Source organism: Pelobates fuscus, chromosome 3, assembly GCF_036172605.1.
Source record: "Pelobates fuscus isolate aPelFus1 chromosome 3, aPelFus1.pri, whole genome shotgun sequence".
In the NCBI taxonomy this organism is placed as follows: domain Eukaryota; kingdom Metazoa; phylum Chordata; class Amphibia; order Anura; family Pelobatidae; genus Pelobates; species Pelobates fuscus.
In genome coordinates, this window is record NC_086319.1 from 236,204,083 (window position 1) to 236,224,146 (window position 20,064).

Below are 20,064 nucleotides of genomic sequence, written 5' to 3' on the forward strand. Positions count from 1 at the left end.
TGTACCCTATTGTATCAATGCAATGTTTTGTGGACCCAAGACATACTTGAAAACGAGAGAAATCTCAATGTATCTTTCCTGGTAAAATATTTTATAAATAAATAGTAGAGCTGCTTACTTTTACTGTCCTGCAATCTTTGCAAGACAGATGTTGGGCAGCGTCACACTCAGCATGAAAACAGCAAACACTACTAGAGAGAAGCATTGGTAAAATGCTTCTCTATGAGTAGATCCTGATTGCATTGGATTGGCGGAGATTATCATTAATGAAGATCCCAGTCAGGGTGCAGTGGAGGTCGCTTAAGACCAGCACAACACTGGCTAAAATGTATGTAAATATTTTTCAGGTTTTTGAAGGGGAGTACTAGTCCATCATCTAAATCATGTTTGTGTTTCTAACAATGTTCCTTTAATCTGGTATATTTTAAGATACTATTCAACTTTTTTCACTTTTTTATTTTACATTTATGCTATTTCTTTAAGAGGTCTCAATGTCATAAAGTTTATTTTTATTATTGAATACAATGTACTTATCAAGCAAAAATGTTCAAGGCAATTAATTTGTCTTTTTTCGTAATACTTATTTTTCCTTTTGCTTCTAACATGACCCAAGCAATTGAGGTGTATTCTCAATATTTTATTTCCCCACCCCTTTTCCTATGTTTAGCAAGCATGACCACACTATGCTTACCATGCCTGAGGGGTAGTTATTATAGCATATATTTCTCTTCTCAAAGTAAACATGGCAACATATAATGTAACAGCAGATAAGAACCATTGGGTCCATCTAGTCTGCCCAATTTTTTAAATTATTTCATTAGTCCCTGGCCTGATCTATCTAGGATAGCCTTATGCCTATCCCACGCATGCTTAAACTCGTTTACTGTGTTTACCTCTACCACTTCAGCTGGAAGTCTATTCCGTGCATCCACTACCCTCTCAGTAAAGTAATACTTCCTGATATTATTTTTAAACTTTTGCCCCTCTAATTTAAGGCTATGTCCTCTTGTTGTGGTAGTTTTCCTTCTTTTAAATATACTCTCTTCCTTTACATATATAATTTCAGTTTATTATTGTATGTTCTACATTTATTTACTTCTTTATTATTTATTCTCCATTTTTTAAACTAATAGCACAATGTTACAAAGATTAAATTTTGAATACTCAAGGTTCCATCTGCTTTAGTTACAAAAAAAAATCCCTAAATATGTTTTGCTCATAGCCACATTAATATCAGCTCACTAAAATTTGGATTAAGTGTAAACCACGTCTGCAATAGTATTTTTGAATCCATTGTATAGAGAAATTAATAAATACAGCTTAATAGACAACCTTAAATAAAAAAAAAATAATTAAAATATTAAAATAGAAAAACAAAGGGCGGAGCCTGATTGCCAACAGAAATGGCCGCATGGAGCTGAAGCTCCTCTGGCAAATTTACTTTTATAGCCTCACGTGGGACTTTGTTGTTTCTTCTTGTTGGCTTAATAGTGTAACTATACCAGAGGACTACTTTGCCGATCAGCTAAACCTGTGGCTGGTGGACACGGCCCGTGTCTGACCATCATGCGGCCTGCTACTTCAGTTGAGGACAGGGAGGCGGCAGATCCTTGGCCTTGACTTGGAGCTAGTGACTCTTGTGCTCTGTCCCCCCCCCCCCCCCCCCCGAGCCAGTGGGGGATATCCGGGTCATCACTGGTGTTTGTGCAGTGGGCACTGTAATACACTCCCCAGCTGACCAAAGCTTAATACTCCACAAAGCCTAATCTCCACAATGTCTGCCCTGCTGGGGCCTGCGGCCTTCCCAGTTACACGTAGACCTGCTACTCCAGACCTTCGATCGAATCTGGGGAAAATTATTTACACAGCTCTGGATACCTACCTCCATTTCTGCAATTCGGGTCGGAATCAAGCAGAACCACACTGCTGTAAAGCCTAGGTCCCACGCGCACCGCCAGCAAGTTCCCAGATGGGAGTGGAGGAGAAGACGCATGAAACAACAGCAGCAGAAGGTAGCATCCCGTGCAGGCTGTACCTCACACCGATTGAGGAGAGACAAGCTTCTTCACCCCCAACATAACTCACTCATAACTGATTTGGAAGGCTACACGTCTTGCTGCCGGGTGAGGTAGCCTGCGGGACCAAGGCAACGTGCCCTGCTCAGTGCCATGAGGAGAGCAACGATGGAGTGCAGACTGATTTAGACAGGGCAGAAAGGTCTCCATAATGTGGCGGATAGAGGTGGCAGTTGGGACTTACCTACTCTAGGCATCGGTTGAGGGGTCCACAGGCTTTACTCCCAACTTGGCTGTTATACTGACGGCTTTGCAATGCATTTTACTAGTCAGGTGTCATATCAATTACGCATTTAAAGCCCATATAACCAGTGGTATTCCTTCCTTTTGGTTTCCTCTACAGTTCTTTTTTATAGCACATCTTACAATTTTTTGGTCTAAGCTAAAATAATATATATCATGCAATATATACACCCTATATTGCCATGAAATGCATATGTGTGCTTGTTTGATGTTCTACACACAAAAATAAAGAATTTAAAAATTTTTTAAAATTAAATAAAACATAAAAACTCATTGTGGTGGTATAAAAAATAAAAAAAACACACTGCAGGTGGCAACTAGCAAGATACAATGAGTTGGCCAAGTTAAATTAGTTATTATCAAATTACTCAAAACTACATTTCCAAAGAACCCAACCTTTCTGCTTCTCTCAAACTGCAGTATTTTCCGTTTCAGTCCAGTAATACACCTGTACATTATGCTAAACACATTTTTAAGGTACATATAGCTCTGCTGTAAGCAACTTAAAGGGATCCTATAGTGCCAGGAATCAAAGCCGTTTTCGGGGCACTATAGGGTTATTAGGTCCCCCCCCTCCCTCGGAGCGACCACTCCCGCAGGACTGAATGGGTTAAAAACATAGTGCCTACTGCCCGATAGTGGCAGCAGCAGTCAAATGGGGTGCTTGCTGGTCAGGGAATACGGCGCGTTGCTTCTCAGACAACATGGCAACATGCCATATTGTAAACAAGGGACGTTCTACTTCCCTGGCCATCATGCGATTTATGAGGACTCTCACATGGCTAGCTGCAAAACACAGTTTCTTCTTAACGTGCCTACATGTTCCCGGGGTTCTGAATATCGCTGCTGATCATTTATCACTGTCTCGATTTCAGGAGTTCCGGGCGGCACTACCAACAGCTACCCTGATACCAACTTCAGCGCCACTGTGGCAGGAGATGGTTTGGGACTAAAGGGACTACTAACTTACGGGCAGCAACTCTCTGAGATGGGTCTTTCGGTGAACACCAGGAAGGCATACGGCAAGGCCTTTCATATCTTCAATAAATTTCTGCTTGACTTTAAGATCACAGACCCATTTTCCATGGAAACAATGATTGCGTTCATTTCCTTTTGCCACCTTCACTTAACACTATCATACAACACAATTAAGTTATACATCACTGGTATTCAACATCACATCCTCACTTCTTGGCCTAATAAACAACGCTTTCTGTCATCTTCTGTCACACCTTCCAGATTACCCATCCACGATCTCCTCCTGTTCCAGTCACTGTCAAACCTGTTAGACACCTCACCATTCGAAGTTCACACTAATCAGGTCATTAAGACAGCCATTTATTTAGCTTTTAACGGTTTCCTTCGGCCCAAGGAATTTACCACCTCTAACTACTGCACCCCAAACGTTATCACAAGGTCAAACCTAGTAAGAGCACACGATCACTATTTACTGTCCCTTCACCATATGAAGACAAGTGCCAAGGGTCAGATGGTCACTATCACCTACTACCCCACTGGTAATAGGTGGTGCCCCGTGGAAGTGTTCAATCAATAACTCTCCTCCTTTCCTTCAGCTCCAACCCAACCACTGCTAGCCTTATATGGGAATACGCTCACTACGAGCAAATTCATGCTCTATGTAAGGATGTTGTTAGTCCGGTTCGGCTTGAACCCAGCCGAATATTCAGGTCATTCCTTTAGAATAGGAGCAGCTACTACCACTTCTAAAAGAAATATCCCGGCTCATATCATTAAGATATTAGGCCGATGGAAATCCACGGCTTACATCAGACACATATCTCAGCCGGTGCAAGAGGTGCGCCTGGCCTTTAAAAATATGATTATGTAATATGCTATGTTATATTGTAGGCTGAATAGACTGGTTACATCTTTTTGCCATCTTTTATTTCAGGCCTACTACCTCGTCAGTTACGGCACACCACAACTGACTTTTTCCATGCACTGTTTGTTTTATGTTACTAATTCTACGGCTTTATGTCCTGACCACAAATGGACGGCAGGGCCTGAAGTTGTGGGAGGGGCTTGGTTCCCCTTCTTAAGGAGCACCAGCCCTTTCCTCAGTACCGTCTTAGGTCTGGTGATTTCTCCCACCTCATAAAGTAGGCCCTCTTTTATTCCAGGCCTACTACCTCGTCAGTTATGGCACACCACAACTGACTTTTTCCATGCACTGTTTGTTTTATGTTACTAATTCTACAGCTTTATGTCCTGACCACAAATAATATATATATATCTTCTCCATGAAGAAAGGCACACGCTGGGCTTTTTGAAGAAAAGTATTAGTCTTTATTGATAACACACAGGTTACAGAAAATCAACGTTTCAGTCCATCATAGGACTTTCATCAGGATATCCTATGATGGACTGAAACATCGACGACTCATTTTCTTCAAAAAGCCCAGCAAGTGCCTTTCTTCATGAAGATTTATGTTAATTTGGCTGAAAAAGCACCGTGGCATATACATATCTATCTATCTCAGAATCTCTCTTTCTCTGTGCATCGGTCCATCTATATATCTGTCGGTCTGTGTCTCTCTCTCGGGGAGGTTGATTAACAGGGGATGGATGGGAAGGGGTAAACACTAGGTAGGGAGATTGGCTGACAGGGTCAGTGTGAGTATGTCTGAGTGTGTCAGTGTGAGTATCTGTGTGTCCAGGTTTGTGTGTGTAGGACACTGTGTATGTGTCAATGTGTGTATCTGAGTGTGTATCTGTCCGTGCAAGTGTGTGTATACGTCAATGTGTGTATCTGAGTGTGTGTATTTGTTAGTCAAGATGTGTGTGTCTGTGTGCCACTATGTGCGCGTGTGTGTGTGTGTGTGTATCTGTGTGTCAAATACATATACACACACATACACACACAGATACACACACTGGCACATGGAAACACAGATCTGCACACCGGCACATACAAACACAGATCTACACACCAGCACATACAAGCACAGATACACACACAAAAAACTGCGCAATTTTTCTTTCTTTTCTTCCGGAGGTGGGGAGGGTTCCACGATGTTGAAACACTATGTCAAAAATTAATTTGGAACCCCTGCGTGACGATTAAGCACTAACTTACAAAGACAGGTATCCACTGATCTTATTTGTAGCTTTCATACAAACTCTTAAAAAATATTCTAACCTTCAAAATCCACTGGCACTTACCAACATCACTGCTGTATAAAGAGGATCTTCCACGATCAGAAGGGGTAGTATAACCTAGTTGATTATTAACGATCAGATGAATACTGCCACCAATTCGGTAATGTGGAAGATTGGAAAGAGTAAATGTTTCCGGAACAATCCCCTGACCAGAAAATGAAGCATCACCGTGTACCTAAAAACAATAAAAAAAAAAAAAAAAATAACAATGAATGAATGAATGAGAGGAGTACAAAATGGTTGTTGTTTATCTCAAGCAATGCAAGCTGTAATTTAATGCTTTGTATTCGAAAAACTTAAGTGCTCACTATCCTGAATTTTTGCTATGTTTTATATAACCTCATAGGCGTGCGCAGCCTATTGCATTAGGGTGTGCACCCTAAAGCACAAACACGCCGCGTGTATGTATATATATGTATATATATATATATATATATATATATATATATATATATATATATATATATATATATATATATATATAATCACACACACATACATACACACACACACACACATACAATTCACAGAGGTTCTGCACTCCAGCCTTCCTTTTGTGTCTTGCCCGGTGCTCAGCTGCACAGTATACAGACCGATGAAAAAAGCCAGCACAGGGACTTGTGGAAAAAACAAAAAACAGTTTATTCCAATACAGTCAACGTTTCAGTTCATATTTATGAACTTTCCTCAGGACACAGGAAATGTGTGTGTAAAGGTGCTGTGTGTGTAAGGGTGCGGTGTGTGTGTGTAAGGGTGTTTGTGTTTGTGAGGTTGCTGTGTGTGTGAGGCTGTTGTGTGGGTGCTGTGTGTGATTAGTTAATATCCCCCCTTCCTTCTTCCCTTATGTAGGGAGGGGGGACCGTGCTGCTGAGGAACCCGGTGGAGCTGCTGGCTAGAGCTTCCCGGGTCCTCTCTTGCCTCCCTACATGCTGCTGTGGGCTGGTGAGGGAAATCTTTGATCTCCCCACCGGCCCATGGAGGCTTAAAGCAGAGCCGGCTCTCTGATAGTACCGGCTCTGCATGAGCCGACAGGGGAGATCCTGAGATCCATAGGCGTGCTGCAGGCGTGCGCATGCCTATGTATAACCTCTTAAGGAAGGAGGCAACTGCCCATGTTTTTGAACCAAAACAAAACCTAGAATTTGCACTATTTGTTTGTTCCACCAAATTTAAACAGCTTTGTTTACATGCCCCTGTTCATAATATATAGTTTTATTTAGAGAATATTCACTTTCAAACATCCTATATGTATATCTAACACGACATTAAAAGGAACACTATAGCGTCAGAAATACAAATATGCATTTCCAACACTATAGTGCCCTGGTAATCGTTTAGGTTACTGGCCTCCAGCCAGGCAACCGCGTTACCAGGTTACCGCGGCAACGCTCAGATCTCGCGAGAGTGAACTCTAGCCTACAGGCTAAAGTTCACTCTCACCACTGGACCACCAGGGAAGAATGGCAGCACGGCACCCCCACCCCCCCAGGCAGAACGGATATAACTTTTTTTTTTTGTATTAATAAAAAAAAATATTTCAATTTAAATAAAATATACATTCACACTCACACACACACAGCACCCCCAGACACACACAGCACCCAGACACACACAGCACCCCCAGACACACACAGCACCCCCAGACACACACAGCACCCCTAGACACACACAGCACCCCCAGACACACACAGCACCCTCAGACACACACAGCACCCTCAGACACACACAGCACCCTCAGACACACACAGCACCCTCAGACACACACAGCACCCTCAGACACACACAGCACCCCCAGACACACACAGCACCCCAGACACACACAGCACCCCCAGACACACACAGCACCCCCAGACACACACAGCACCCCCAGACACACACAGCACCCCCAGACACACACAGCACCCCCAGACACACACACACACACACACGGCATCCTCAGACACACACGGCATCCTCAGACACACACGGCATCCTCAGACACACACGGCATCCAAACACACACAGCACCCTCAGACACACACACAGCACCCTCAGACACACACACAGCACCCTCAGACACACACACAGCACCCTCAGACACACACACAGCACCCTCAGACACACACACAGCACCCTCAGACACACACACAGCACCCTCGCTCACACATATACAGCACACTCCCACACATACATATAAATATATATATATATATATATATAAAATAACTCTCAGTGAGTTAACAGACAAAGAAAATTAGAAACCTAGAATGTGATGCAACATAAAAACACCCTCACACACAGCACCCCTCTTACATACATACACACACTGCGCCCCTCAGACATACAATACGTCCAAATATATATATATATTATATACACACACACACTACAGCACCCCTCACACTGCACCACTACACACATTACGCTCCAGATACACGCTAGATCCCTTACCCTATATGCACTCGTAATCCTCTATACACACACACACACACACACACACACACACACACAATCTCCTATACACACTCTGGGTCCTATACACAGTAGATTTCCTACACACACACACTACATTCCTTGTCAGCAAACACATACAACATTCTCTAAACACACCCTCTCTACAACCCCTACACACACTACGTCACCTATACACACACACTACAACCCGTATGCACACACTCTCTACAGCCCCTAGCCACACATATTACACCACAAACACAAATGAAATTGACCTATTTACACAATACCACACCACACTCTACACACACGCAATCCCACAAGAAGGCTCCAAACATATGCACCATGCACTTTCCTGGCCCTTTTGTCCTCTGGTATCCCACTTGTGGAGACACCAGAGACAATTTAAAAGCAAACACAGCGCAGGCATGTTATTAAATTTGCTTGCGCTGCGCAGAACAAATACAGGGCCTTTTTCTAATGCCAGAGCTCTTCAGCGGGGCTCTGCGCATTGAACTAACATGCTCACTTTGAGAGGGGGCGTGCTTGTCATTAGTGATGACAAAACACACCCTCTCTGGCCCCGCCCCCTTCTTAGGGGGCCGCTCTGATTGAAAAATGCCCGGGCCTAATTTTTTTCCCAGTCCGGCCCTGCCTCCAGCTGTAAAACAAAATAAAAAATAAAAAAAGTGACAGCCACTAGTGGAATAAACCCTACAATAAAAACACCTGCGTTCTATAGAAGAGCAATATTTCACTTGCAGAGATAAAGTGAGGGGGGGGGGGGAGGGTGAAGTGGTCTGGGATCCTGATACCGGAGAAACTGACGGAAGCCAAGCACAGAGAGATGGACACAGGTTTCTTCAGGAAGGAAGAGATTCTTTATTGGATCACCGATCGGGACTCAGAGGGACTAGCGTCACCAAAATACAGCAAAGTCTGAGTACTGAATACATAGAGTACATTCCTTATATAGCACTGTAGCTCCTCCCACAATTAACTACACCCACACATACCCTTAACCTATTTAATAAATAGAGTCTAAACTCATCCATCCGGTCTAACCACGTGGCTCATCTGATACAAAGGAGAGGGACGCGTAATTCCAGTTCTTACATTCCTGCACCTGGTCAGTACAGTGATAACAGTATCTTAGCTACGTGTAATTAACTAACTGATACTACAAACACATATACATACATATGCCTTGTGGCAATCTTAGCCTGCTAAACTTGTATTTTACTGGAATTACATCACATTCCCCCCTTTGATGCCTCTGATATTTCACAATTACTTGAGGCATCACTTAACCTTGGTTTGCATATACCTCAGGTTACCATGAACCAGACCAGACTTATCTTATGATGTGAATCTTTTAACACTCATCTTCCTGCATTGGTTCTCCTTGATCTAGAGCCTTATACTTATATATCGCCATTATCTGTGCAGCAGCCTTCCTCTCTGCTATACTTCCTATCAGGCTTTGCACAGACCTAACTACTAAGGGTATAAGACACGGTAGGAGTAGACACAACAGTAAAATCAGTAGGACTCCACCTACCACTGCCTTAAGCCCTCCAAACCACTCATACCAGCTACCAAACCAACTACTTGGATTGTACCCTTTCCATACCTGAGTAGGCACATGCACTAGTTTAACCATATGGCTAGTAAGCTCAGCTATTGCTTGCCCTTCGTCATCTATTTGAAGACAGCAATTGCTCAGGTTAAACTTCCCACATACACCTCCCTCTACTGCCAAAAGGTAATCCAAGGCTAATCTATTTTGGTACACTGCTGTCCTCATCCTGGTATTATGCTTCGCTAGAAGATTGAGTGCTTGTGAGGTCTCATTAGTAATAATCTCAACCACCGCCTGTAATCTTATAATACGGTTGAGCATATAAATAGGGGTTCTATAACCAAAGGTACCATCTTCTGCCCACGTGGCTGGCCCATAATAATCTATGATACGCTGGGGAGGCCATTCATTATCTTCCCAGGTACCTATCTCTAGGGGTCCCCTTTTCTTCCTATGATTCACATCATACACTTTAACACCTAAAGTCTCACCTGTTTCAATCGGTAACAAGAAGAAGGATGGTTTGAGCATACCCAACACACATGCCCCTTCCCAGTCCTGTGGCAACTCCGAATAGGCTTTCTTACCACAGATCCAGTACAAATTTGCTGGGGCTCTCCAGGTAGATGTGATGGATAAATCAAACCACACATCCTTTAAACTGGCATATCTAGCAAACGGGTTAGATGGTTCTGAGACATTTGAAGCCGACCACCAAGTTGTATTTTTAGTATCATCATCATAAGCTTTTTGCCCTAGACAAGTTAATTCTCCTACAGAAGTATTATACATTATTCCTTTCCTTGCTATGCAAACATAACCTATGATGGAGGTCTTTAATCTCCACTCAGATTTACCTCTAACACTCAAATGATAATCGGCTTGTGTAGATATTAGTTGGTCAACTGCCTCAGAACCGGACATTACCTCCTTTGCTTCCCAAGGCCATTGGTCTCCCATGTTAGTACCTCCACACACATAGCAGTTGGTAACATTAAGACTACCGGCAATACTTTCAGCTAGGTCTATGAACAGGTTTTTAGCGTTATGGGGGATCTTATTATCTATACTCATCTCTTCATAAAAGGAATGGTATACTTGATGAGTCTGGGAGGATACCGTATCAGTCTCTATTCCTATAAACAATAATGTCCCAGGATCTAAACCCGTCCCGTATATCTGAAACCCAAATAAATTTCCATACTTATCTAGGAACTTGTCGGGGTTATTAATAAGTATATGGACTGGGTTGCATTCCATAGACTTACAATAAGGGCTAGTCGGCAACTTAGTCACTATCATGTCTTTATCTACTGTCTGTCCCCAAGTCGCCCACCCCACACAAGACCAATATGGACAAAAGTTATAGTCTTTATTTGGGCATCTAGGACTCACATATTTATTTTTACTACTGGGACAAATATATTTATCATTAGACCCATACGTCCTCTCCCATCTAAGATCCCCACATACATTCCACGGTTTTCTACCACTTGATATCGCCTTACATGCATCAAATAGCAGAACACCCGAAGAATGTACGGATTCTAACACCGTCTTATTAATTAGGGTCCCCTGAGGATCTCCATTCCTGAGAGTCAACCAAATTGTACGAGGTTGATACTCTGGACTGAAGCACTTAGGTTCTCCTACTCCTAAATGGCACACACTATAGTCTATATTTAGGTATCTACATCTTGATACCTCTCCTTTACATTCGTATTGTGAATGCCAAATTAGGGTTTGGGAAATATGGTTACCTGTTCTCGTAGTCTTAATGCATACCTCACAGCTAGGAGTGTCGGTACCTCTACCTTCCTGAATATAAAAACACATATAAATAAACACAATCAAAAGCACATCTTTCGCCGTCATCCTCAGTCTTCGTCCGTGCGATGGAACCTCAGCTTCCAGGATGTGAGGGCTGCAGGGAATGGAGTTCTGCTCGTCTTCACAGGTGTCCCTTCGAGACTTTCCTGGCTTATACACTATGTGTTGGTAAGCGGACAGGCTTTATTATGGCCTTCTCACTCACACCTGTAACAATAAAATTTGTAATCCACAATAATTCCTCGTTACTCCGACTGAGTAGTGCGTTTCAACCGGATCTTGCAGGGATTCTCTGGATCTGCTGTAATTTGCCAAGAATCGACTGCTGCTGGTTTAACCCTGGAGTGATGTATCCACGGAGTTACTTCGGCTACTTTTATCGCTGTAGGGGTAGACAAAAGAACAACATAAGGACCTCTCCACTTGGGCCCTAACGGTACATTATTCCACTCTTTAATCCACACTTGGTCTCCTGGATGATAACTATGAACAGGGGGATAAATATTCACAGGTAATCTATCTTGTACCCATTTCTGTACCTCCTCCATAGTCTTACCCAACTCTACAACCTGCTGCCGGGTAATTCCTTCTCCCAACTGACTCAAGTCCCCCCTTAAGTTACCAAGTACGGGAGGTGGTCGCCCATACATGATTTCAAAAGGAGAGAGGCCCATCCTTCTGGTAGGGGTACTGCGGATTCGCAATAAAGCTATGGGTAAGAGAACGTTCCACTTAAGTTGGGTTTCCTGACACATTTTAGCCAACTGGTTCTTTATAGTTCTATTCATTCTCTCTACCTTACCAGAACTCTGGGGTCTATATGCAGTATGAAGCCTCCACTTTATACCAAGCATATGAGTCAGTTGTTGTAGGCACTGATGAACAAAAGCTGGACCATTGTCCGATCCTATAGAACAGGGTAGTCCATATCGGGGTATTATTTCTCGTAGCAGGAATCTTACAACTTCTCCTGCTTTCTCTGTACGAGTAGGACATGCTTCTACCCAGCCTGAATAGGTGCACACAATTACCAACAGGTAACGATGTCCACCCGATTTAGGCATTACTGTAAAGTCTATTTGTAGATCGGACATGGGGAGTCCCCCCATAAACTGGACTCCTGGTGGCTTTACTGGTCCTTGTCTTGCATTATTCTTAGCACACGTTACACATCTGCGTACAATGGCCTGAGTCAAGTTGGACAATCTTGGTATGTAGAAATGTTTCCTGAGAGATTCTTCAGTACTGTCTCTCCCAGAATGTGTCCCGTTGTGATAATTTTGGACAATTTCTACCGCTAGTGATGCTGGTATGACTATTCTTCCATCTTCTAGCTGATACCACTTGTTCTCCAAATACTTTCCCGGTTCAGTCTTTAACCACTCCTCTTCTTGAGCTGTATAAACTGGAGTCCATTGGGACAGTGGAGTTGGTATAAGAGCAGCTATATGCCCCACATACTCCTGTCTTCCTGATTCAGCAGCACGCTTAGCTGCACTATCTGCCATCCGATTTCCCTTGGTTACATCACCATCTCCTCTCAGATGCGCTCGACAATGTATGATACCGACTTCTTTCGGCTCCCACACTGCTTCCAATAGTTGTAGGATTTCAGCTGCGTATTTGATTTCTTTGCCTTCTGAATTCAGTAGTCCTCTTTCTTTATACAAAGCTCCGTGGGCATGAGTGGTTAAAAACGCATACTTAGAGTCCGTATAGATATTTACTCTTAAACCTTCAGCCAATTGTAACGCTCGTGTTAGTGCTATCAATTCTGCCTTTTGTGCTGATGTTCCTTTCGCCAGTGGCCGAGCTTCTATCACCTTGTCTATTGTTGTCACTGCATATCCTGCATAGCGGATCCCTTCTTTCACATAACTACTGCCGTCGGTGTAATATTGAACATCGGGGTTCTGGATGGGAAAATCACGAAGATCTGGTCTACTTGAAAATACTTCATCCATTACTTCCAAACAATCATGTTGACTTTCAGTAGGTTGCGGCAAAAGGGTAGCTGGATTTAAGGTGTTTACAGTCTCTAAATGCACTCTTGGGTTTTCACACAACATTGCTTGATACTTGGTCATACGGCTGTTACTAAACCAATGATTTCCTTTGTAATCCAACAACGTCTGTACTGCATGTGGGACTCGTACATAAAGTTCTTGACCCAGAGTGAGTTTATCGGCTTCAGCTACTAGCAGGGCGGCTGCAGCTACTGCTCTTAGACAAGGTGGAAGTCCGCTGGCCACTGCATCCAGTTGCTTAGACATGTAGGCAACAGGTCTTTGCCATGATCCCAAGTACTGTGTCAATACTCCCACAGCCATTCTTCTTTGCTCGTGTACATATAAGTAGAATGGTCGTGTGTGATCAGGTAGACCTAATGCTGGGGCACTCATCAAAGCCTTCTTCACATCTTCAAATGCCGTTTGCTGTTCTTGGGTCCATAAGAAGGGGTCGTGCTCTGTACCTTTGATGGCTGCGTACAGAGGTTTTGCCAGTATCGCATAGCTGGGAATCCATATCCTACAGAAGCCTGCTGCCCCCAAGAATTCTCGCACTTGTCTTCTATTCTTGGGTATTGGTATTTGGCAGACAGCTTCTTTTCTCTCTGGCCCCATAATCCTTTGACCTTCAGAGATATGGAATCCCAGATACTTGACAGTTGGCAAACACAACTGAGCCTTCTTCCTGGACACCTTGTATCCTGCCTTCCAGAGAATATGTAGTAGATCGTGCGTTGCTTGCTGACATTTTTCTTTTGTAACTGCTGCTATCAACAAGTCATCTACATATTGTAACAATACACATTCTCCTGGGATAGACTCGAAATCCAGTAGATCTTGACTTAGAGCTGAACCAAATAGGGTAGGTGAATTTTTAAACCCTTGGGGCAGTCTTGTCCAAGTCATTTGGCGTTTTGAGCCCGTTACAGCGTTCTCCCATTGGAAAGCGAAAATACATTGGCTTTCTGCGGCAATTCGGAGGCAAAAGAAGGCATCTTTGAGATCTAAGACTGTGAAGTAAGTAGCCCCGCCCGGAATTAAAGCAAGCAGGTTATATGGATTGGGTACAACTGGATGTATGCTAACAACCGCATCATTGACTGCTCTTAAGTCCTGTACAGGTCGATACTCATCTGTACCGGGCTTTTGAACAGGCAGCAATGGGGTGTTCCAGGGGGAAGTACAGAATTTTAGGATACCATACCGTATGAACTTATCCAGATAGGATTGGATGTTCTTCTTAGCCTTCTGCGGAATGTGATATTGTCTTAGGCTCACTGGATAAACCCCATGTTTCAGTTCAATTTTTATTGGTGGAATATTGCGGGCCAGTCCTGGTGGGTTGTTCTCTGCCCAAACTCCTGGTATATTAAACAATGTCTCATCACTCCTAGGGTTTTGGCTAGTCAACACTGTATAAAGTCGCCACTCTTCTTCCTTTGGTACGGATAAAGTCATAATACCTGAAGGTCCATTAAACTTTAAGGATGTTGTTCCATTTGGTAGGAACGTAATCTGCGCTTGTAATTTTGATAGCATATCACGTCCCAGCAATTGGACTGGACATTCAGGCATATAAAGGAATTGGTGTTTTACTACGTGGCCTCCCAATGTACAGAGTCGACTTTTAAGAACCGGTTTTTCAGCACTTCTTCCAGTTGCTCCTATCACAGTAATAGTCCTTCCAGATGGAGGAGCAACTAGATTAGTCACCACTGAATGTTCAGCACCAGTGTCGATCATGAACGCACTCCTTTTCCCCCCTATTGATACATCGACCATAGGCTCCGCTCGACCAAGGGGGATGGAGCCCGGTCGGTATCAATAGTCCTCCATGACAGTGTCAGCCAATCCTACAAAGTCCCTACCTTCTCTATCGCGGGACCTTTGCGCTGCTGGAATATACCTGTCTTCCCTAACACTTCCTCTGTTCCCATTACTCCCTCTATAACCATTACTCCCTCCGGGGCCTCCTCTACCTCTCGCTCTACCTCTAAAGTTTCCGTAGCCTGCCCTGGGTTGGTCTCTCTCGTACTGCTCTCTTTGCGGACATTCGTTCCTCCAATGCCCTTCTTCCTTGCAATACGCGCATTGATCCCTACTCAAAGGCTCCCTACTCCATCTATTATTGCCTCTATCTGGGCCCCGTTTATCTACGCCTGCGATCGCTACCGCTAGCATATCAGCCTTTTTACGCATCTTGCGCTCTTCCTCTTTCTTACTTTCTGTATCCCTGTTCATATAGACCTTATTTGCTACCTCCATTAGTTGGGTGATGGACATACCTGCAAACCCTTCTAACTTTTGTAGCTTGCGCTTAATATCTCCGTATGCTTGGCTGACAAAGGCGGAGTTAACCATTCGGGAATTGTCTGCGTCTTCCGGATTAAAGGGGGTATACAAGCGGTATGCCTCCAATAATCGGTCATAAAAGACACTGGGCGCTTCATCGCTTTTCTGGATCACCTCAACTGTCTTCGACATGTTAATGGCTTTCTTTCCTCCGGCTTTCATGCCAGCAATTATAGCGTCTCTATAGGCTCTGAGTTGAACCATATCAGCACCATTTACGTTCCAATCGGGATCGGTGTTGGGATAGTGTGTCGCGGCCCATGCTGCTGGATTGGCTTGGTTCAAAGCACGGGCTCTATCCTCTAATGCTTTAATGGCTGCTTGATTTATTCTTGTCCTTTCCTCATTGTTAAATAAAGTCATTAGTAACTGCTGGCAATCAGCCCATGTCGGATTATGCGTCTGTACTATTGAGGTGAACAGATCAGTCATAGCTTGTGGTTTCTCAGTATACGAGGAATTATGGGTCTTCCAGTTTAAAAGATCGGTTGTGGTAAATGGGACATATACGAAGACTGGGTCAGCGTGTGCCATTTGACCTGCGGCATCGATATAAGCTGACCCGGGATTCAGACGAAGAGGCATCTGATAGTGCTTTAATTGTTGGGCACCAGTCAACTGTCGGGTTTGGATGGGGCTACGTAGAGAGGCGTCAGTCATGGGTTCCGGTCGGGGAGAGATAGGGTATGGGGATGTGGGAGGTCGGTTTTGGGAAAAGGTCGTAAATAAAACACTTCGAGCCGAGCTAGATGAAGCTTGACCGGAAGTCTGAAGTGGCGCCAAATCAGGATATTCGTTTCTAATGGGGGTGGATTCTGGTTCCGGAAGGGGAGATTTAGTACGAGGGGGGGTGGATCCTGTACTGGAGGAGGAAGCGGAAGTGGATGAGGGTAATGAGGGGAGGGGTGCAGGACTTCCTGCGTTTGCGTCACTTCTTCTTAACGGAAAGTAAGGGGGCGGCAAAGGGATCTCGGACTCAGGGGGCGTGTCCAAAATGGGCCTAACACCAGTCCTAGTGGACGAGCAAGTCCTAGCTACCATGAGGCGACACTGCTCCTCGTGGCATGTCTGGAGCCATTTTGGCGAGTCATTTACGGCCTGTCTCCAACAGTCAATATAAGGAAACTGGCCGTAAAGTTCAGGCCTACCCGATACAGCCACGTGTAAGCGCTGTACCAGAGTTGGATCCAAACTGCCACGTGGCGGCCATGCCGCAACCAAAGTAGGCCACTCCCTAGTACACAAAGTGACCAAACGTACAGGAGACATCTTTACCCCAAAATCACAAACTTTGAATCCCTTTTTAAAATTCTTAACCATACATCCTAAGGGATCCGGAATCGTTGACTGCGACGCACCCATACTTAACAATGGAACGTCGTCGACAACGAATACTATACACGCGTACTATTCAACAGTCACACCCGTTTCCTCTGGCAACAGCACCACGTGGTACGGTTACCAAGTGAAACGTACACAATAACAATAAACACTCAGGGAATTCCCGTACACACACAGCTGTTACACCAGTCACTATATAATCAATATTATGCCCTTTGGCGTAACTATACAGTCACCCACGCTATAATTCTCTATATACGAATTACCCGTCTATAACACACCCCAGTAACATCGTCTTTTACAAATAGCGGTTACAGTACGGTTAGCATAGGTCAAAGCACAAGTTAAGGTCACAATACAATTATTAGTGGTTATGGTGTTAAACATGCAATGGACGACAATGATTAGTACTTATTATATAATGTCAGTAAATATACAGGGTTATGGTACCGTGCACTATAATACAGCAACACACTATTAACACTCTCGCTAGACGGCTGAGCTCGCGCTATCTAACAAGATATACACTTTACTAAAACAATCGTTAACACATTTACAATTCCCAACTAAACTATTGGCCAGTACCTTGAATGGACTACCTAAAACTATATACACCCGTTTTGGTTAGCCACACTGCCCAATCACCACATATATAGCGAGCTAGAGAACCGAATTTACACAGGCGCCTCTTAGTCGCACTATCAAAAGTCTAGTGGGTTCCAAATTTACACGCCTTCCCACTTAGCCCAGATAGGATGAGAACTAGCGAACCGAATTTACACAGGCGCCGCTTAGTCTCCCGGTCCCTCCGACCTAGCGAACGTAATATACACCCTAGAATGCTAGTCTAGACAAGACACCGGTGTCCGGCTAGGGCTATTTACACCAGGACCCCGCCTGACTAACCAAATCAAACGGTCTGACTAAAGAGCGTTCGATCGAGCGGTGCGCCTTCGCTCCTTCCCTCCGACAGAGGGGGCAGATACACAGATTCAAAAACCCCTTTGGGCCTACCGCACAATCGGTATACCCCTAGCGGGTCCTGCCGTCTAAAACAGCAGTTATCTTACCTCCTCGTTCCTGAACCTGAGTTCACACTCATCGACGGGGACACCCCAGCACTTCTCACGTAGAGGCCGATGATCTCCTGGACAACAGACCAGTGGCGCCGAGACGAAGGGAGGTCCACGCAGAAGTTCAGGGGTGCAGCCGTAGAGAACGTGGGCAAAGATAGACCGTCTCACGCCTCTGCCTCTCAGCTACCGTTGAACGATGAGCTTCCCGGCCAATGCACCAAATGATACCGGAGAAACTGACGGAAGCCAAGCACAGAGAGATGGACACAGGTTTCTTCAGGAAGGAAGAGATTCTTTATTGGATCACCGATCGGGACTCAGAGGGACTAGCGTCACCAAAATACAGCAAAGTCTGAGTACTGAATACATAGAGTACATTCCTTATATAGCACTGTAGCTCCTCCCACAATTAACTACACCCACACATACCCTTAACCTATTTAATAAATAGAGTCTAAACTCATCCATCCGGTCTAACCACGTGGCTCATCTGATACAAAGGAGAGGGACGCGTAATTCCAGTTCTTACATTCCTGCACCTGGTCAGTACAGTGATAACAGTATCTTAGCTACGTGTAATTAACTAACTGATACTACAAACACATATACATACATATGCCTTGTGGCAATCTTAGCCTGCTAAACTTGTATTTTACTGGAATTACATCACAATCCCAAAAGTATTCCTTTAAGTGTGATTTACGTGTTAATAATGAGAGGAGAATCGGGGTTTTTTGAAAGCTATAGCATGGGCGGCACATAAGACGGTCATTAGGGGTATACCGATTATAGAAGCGACATTTAAAAAACGCTGAAAATCACAATTGCTGTCATCTCTGTTAGAGGCCTTAAGAACAGCGGAGCAACGGCACAAGTTGGACCCTACACCAACCAACTTGCAGGCGTTACAGAAATTAAGGAACTCTATTCGTGAAACGCTCCTCGATGACACCGCAAGAGCTATAATGTGGTCAAAACTGACTTTTTATGAAAAGGCCAACAAAATGGATACTATGTTGGCAAGATCCCTTAAGCCACAATAACGGCACACACATATCACGAAGATCAAAAACACTGTGGGGGTCTACCAGACGAACCCTACAGAGATTGCAAAAGTATTTACGGACTTTTACACCAAACTTATAACCACTCGACGGGTGAAGCTGCAAACCCTCAACAGGAAACGCAGAGGATACAAGAATTCCTCTTGCGGATAACACCTTCCTAAATTAAAAGAGGCGGACTCCGCAGTTCTCGGTAATCAGATCTCTGTTGAGGAGATAGACGTAGCAATCTCTGAGTTGAAAAGCAATAGGGCACCTGGCCCGGACGGCTTCAACGGCAGTTATTACAAGATATTCAGAGAGGAACTCCTGCCTCATCTTGAGCTGTGGTTCAACGACCTCAGGGACGGGGGGACCCCAGATCAAGACATGTCTTTAGCGAATATAGTTCTACTACCTAAACCTGGTAAGGATGTCTCGATTCCAGAGAATTTTCGCCCAATTTCTTTAATCAACCACGAATCCAAAATTTTTGTGAAAGTATTAGCGAATAGATTGAATCAGTTTCTCACACACCTGGTCCACCCTACCCGGCCCTTCGTGCCAGGTAAGGAAGCTGTTCGAGAATATGAGACGCAACATTGATCTTATAGAGAGACAAACTAAGTTGAAGATCCCAACATCTCTGGATGCCGAAAAGGCGCTTGACAGAGTCAAATGGCCGTATCTGTTCGATACATTACATCATTTCGGTATGCCGGCCCAGTTTATCACGATCATCAAAGCTTTATACTAAAATGTCAGGGCGCAAGTCCGAATAACGGGGGCACGATCCATTCCCTTTCCATTGAGCAATGGCACGAGACAGGGATGTCCTCTTTCACCGCTGCTGTTTGTCCAATCATTAGAACCCCTCATGCAAATGATACGCACAACCCC

General features: G+C 44.2%; 1 protein-coding gene across 1 annotated transcript in view; it reads right to left on the reverse strand.

Moving 5' to 3' along the window:
- DHTKD1 (dehydrogenase E1 and transketolase domain containing 1) overlaps positions 1-20,064 on the reverse strand; it is a 104,316-nt gene that overhangs the window by 34,630 nt on the left and 49,622 nt on the right. Inside the window, exon 6 of the mRNA XM_063448223.1 lies at positions 5,502-5,673. Within this exon, the coding sequence (XP_063304293.1) occupies positions 5,502-5,673 (172 nt within the window). The remainder of the gene's footprint in view (positions 1-5,501; positions 5,674-20,064) is intronic.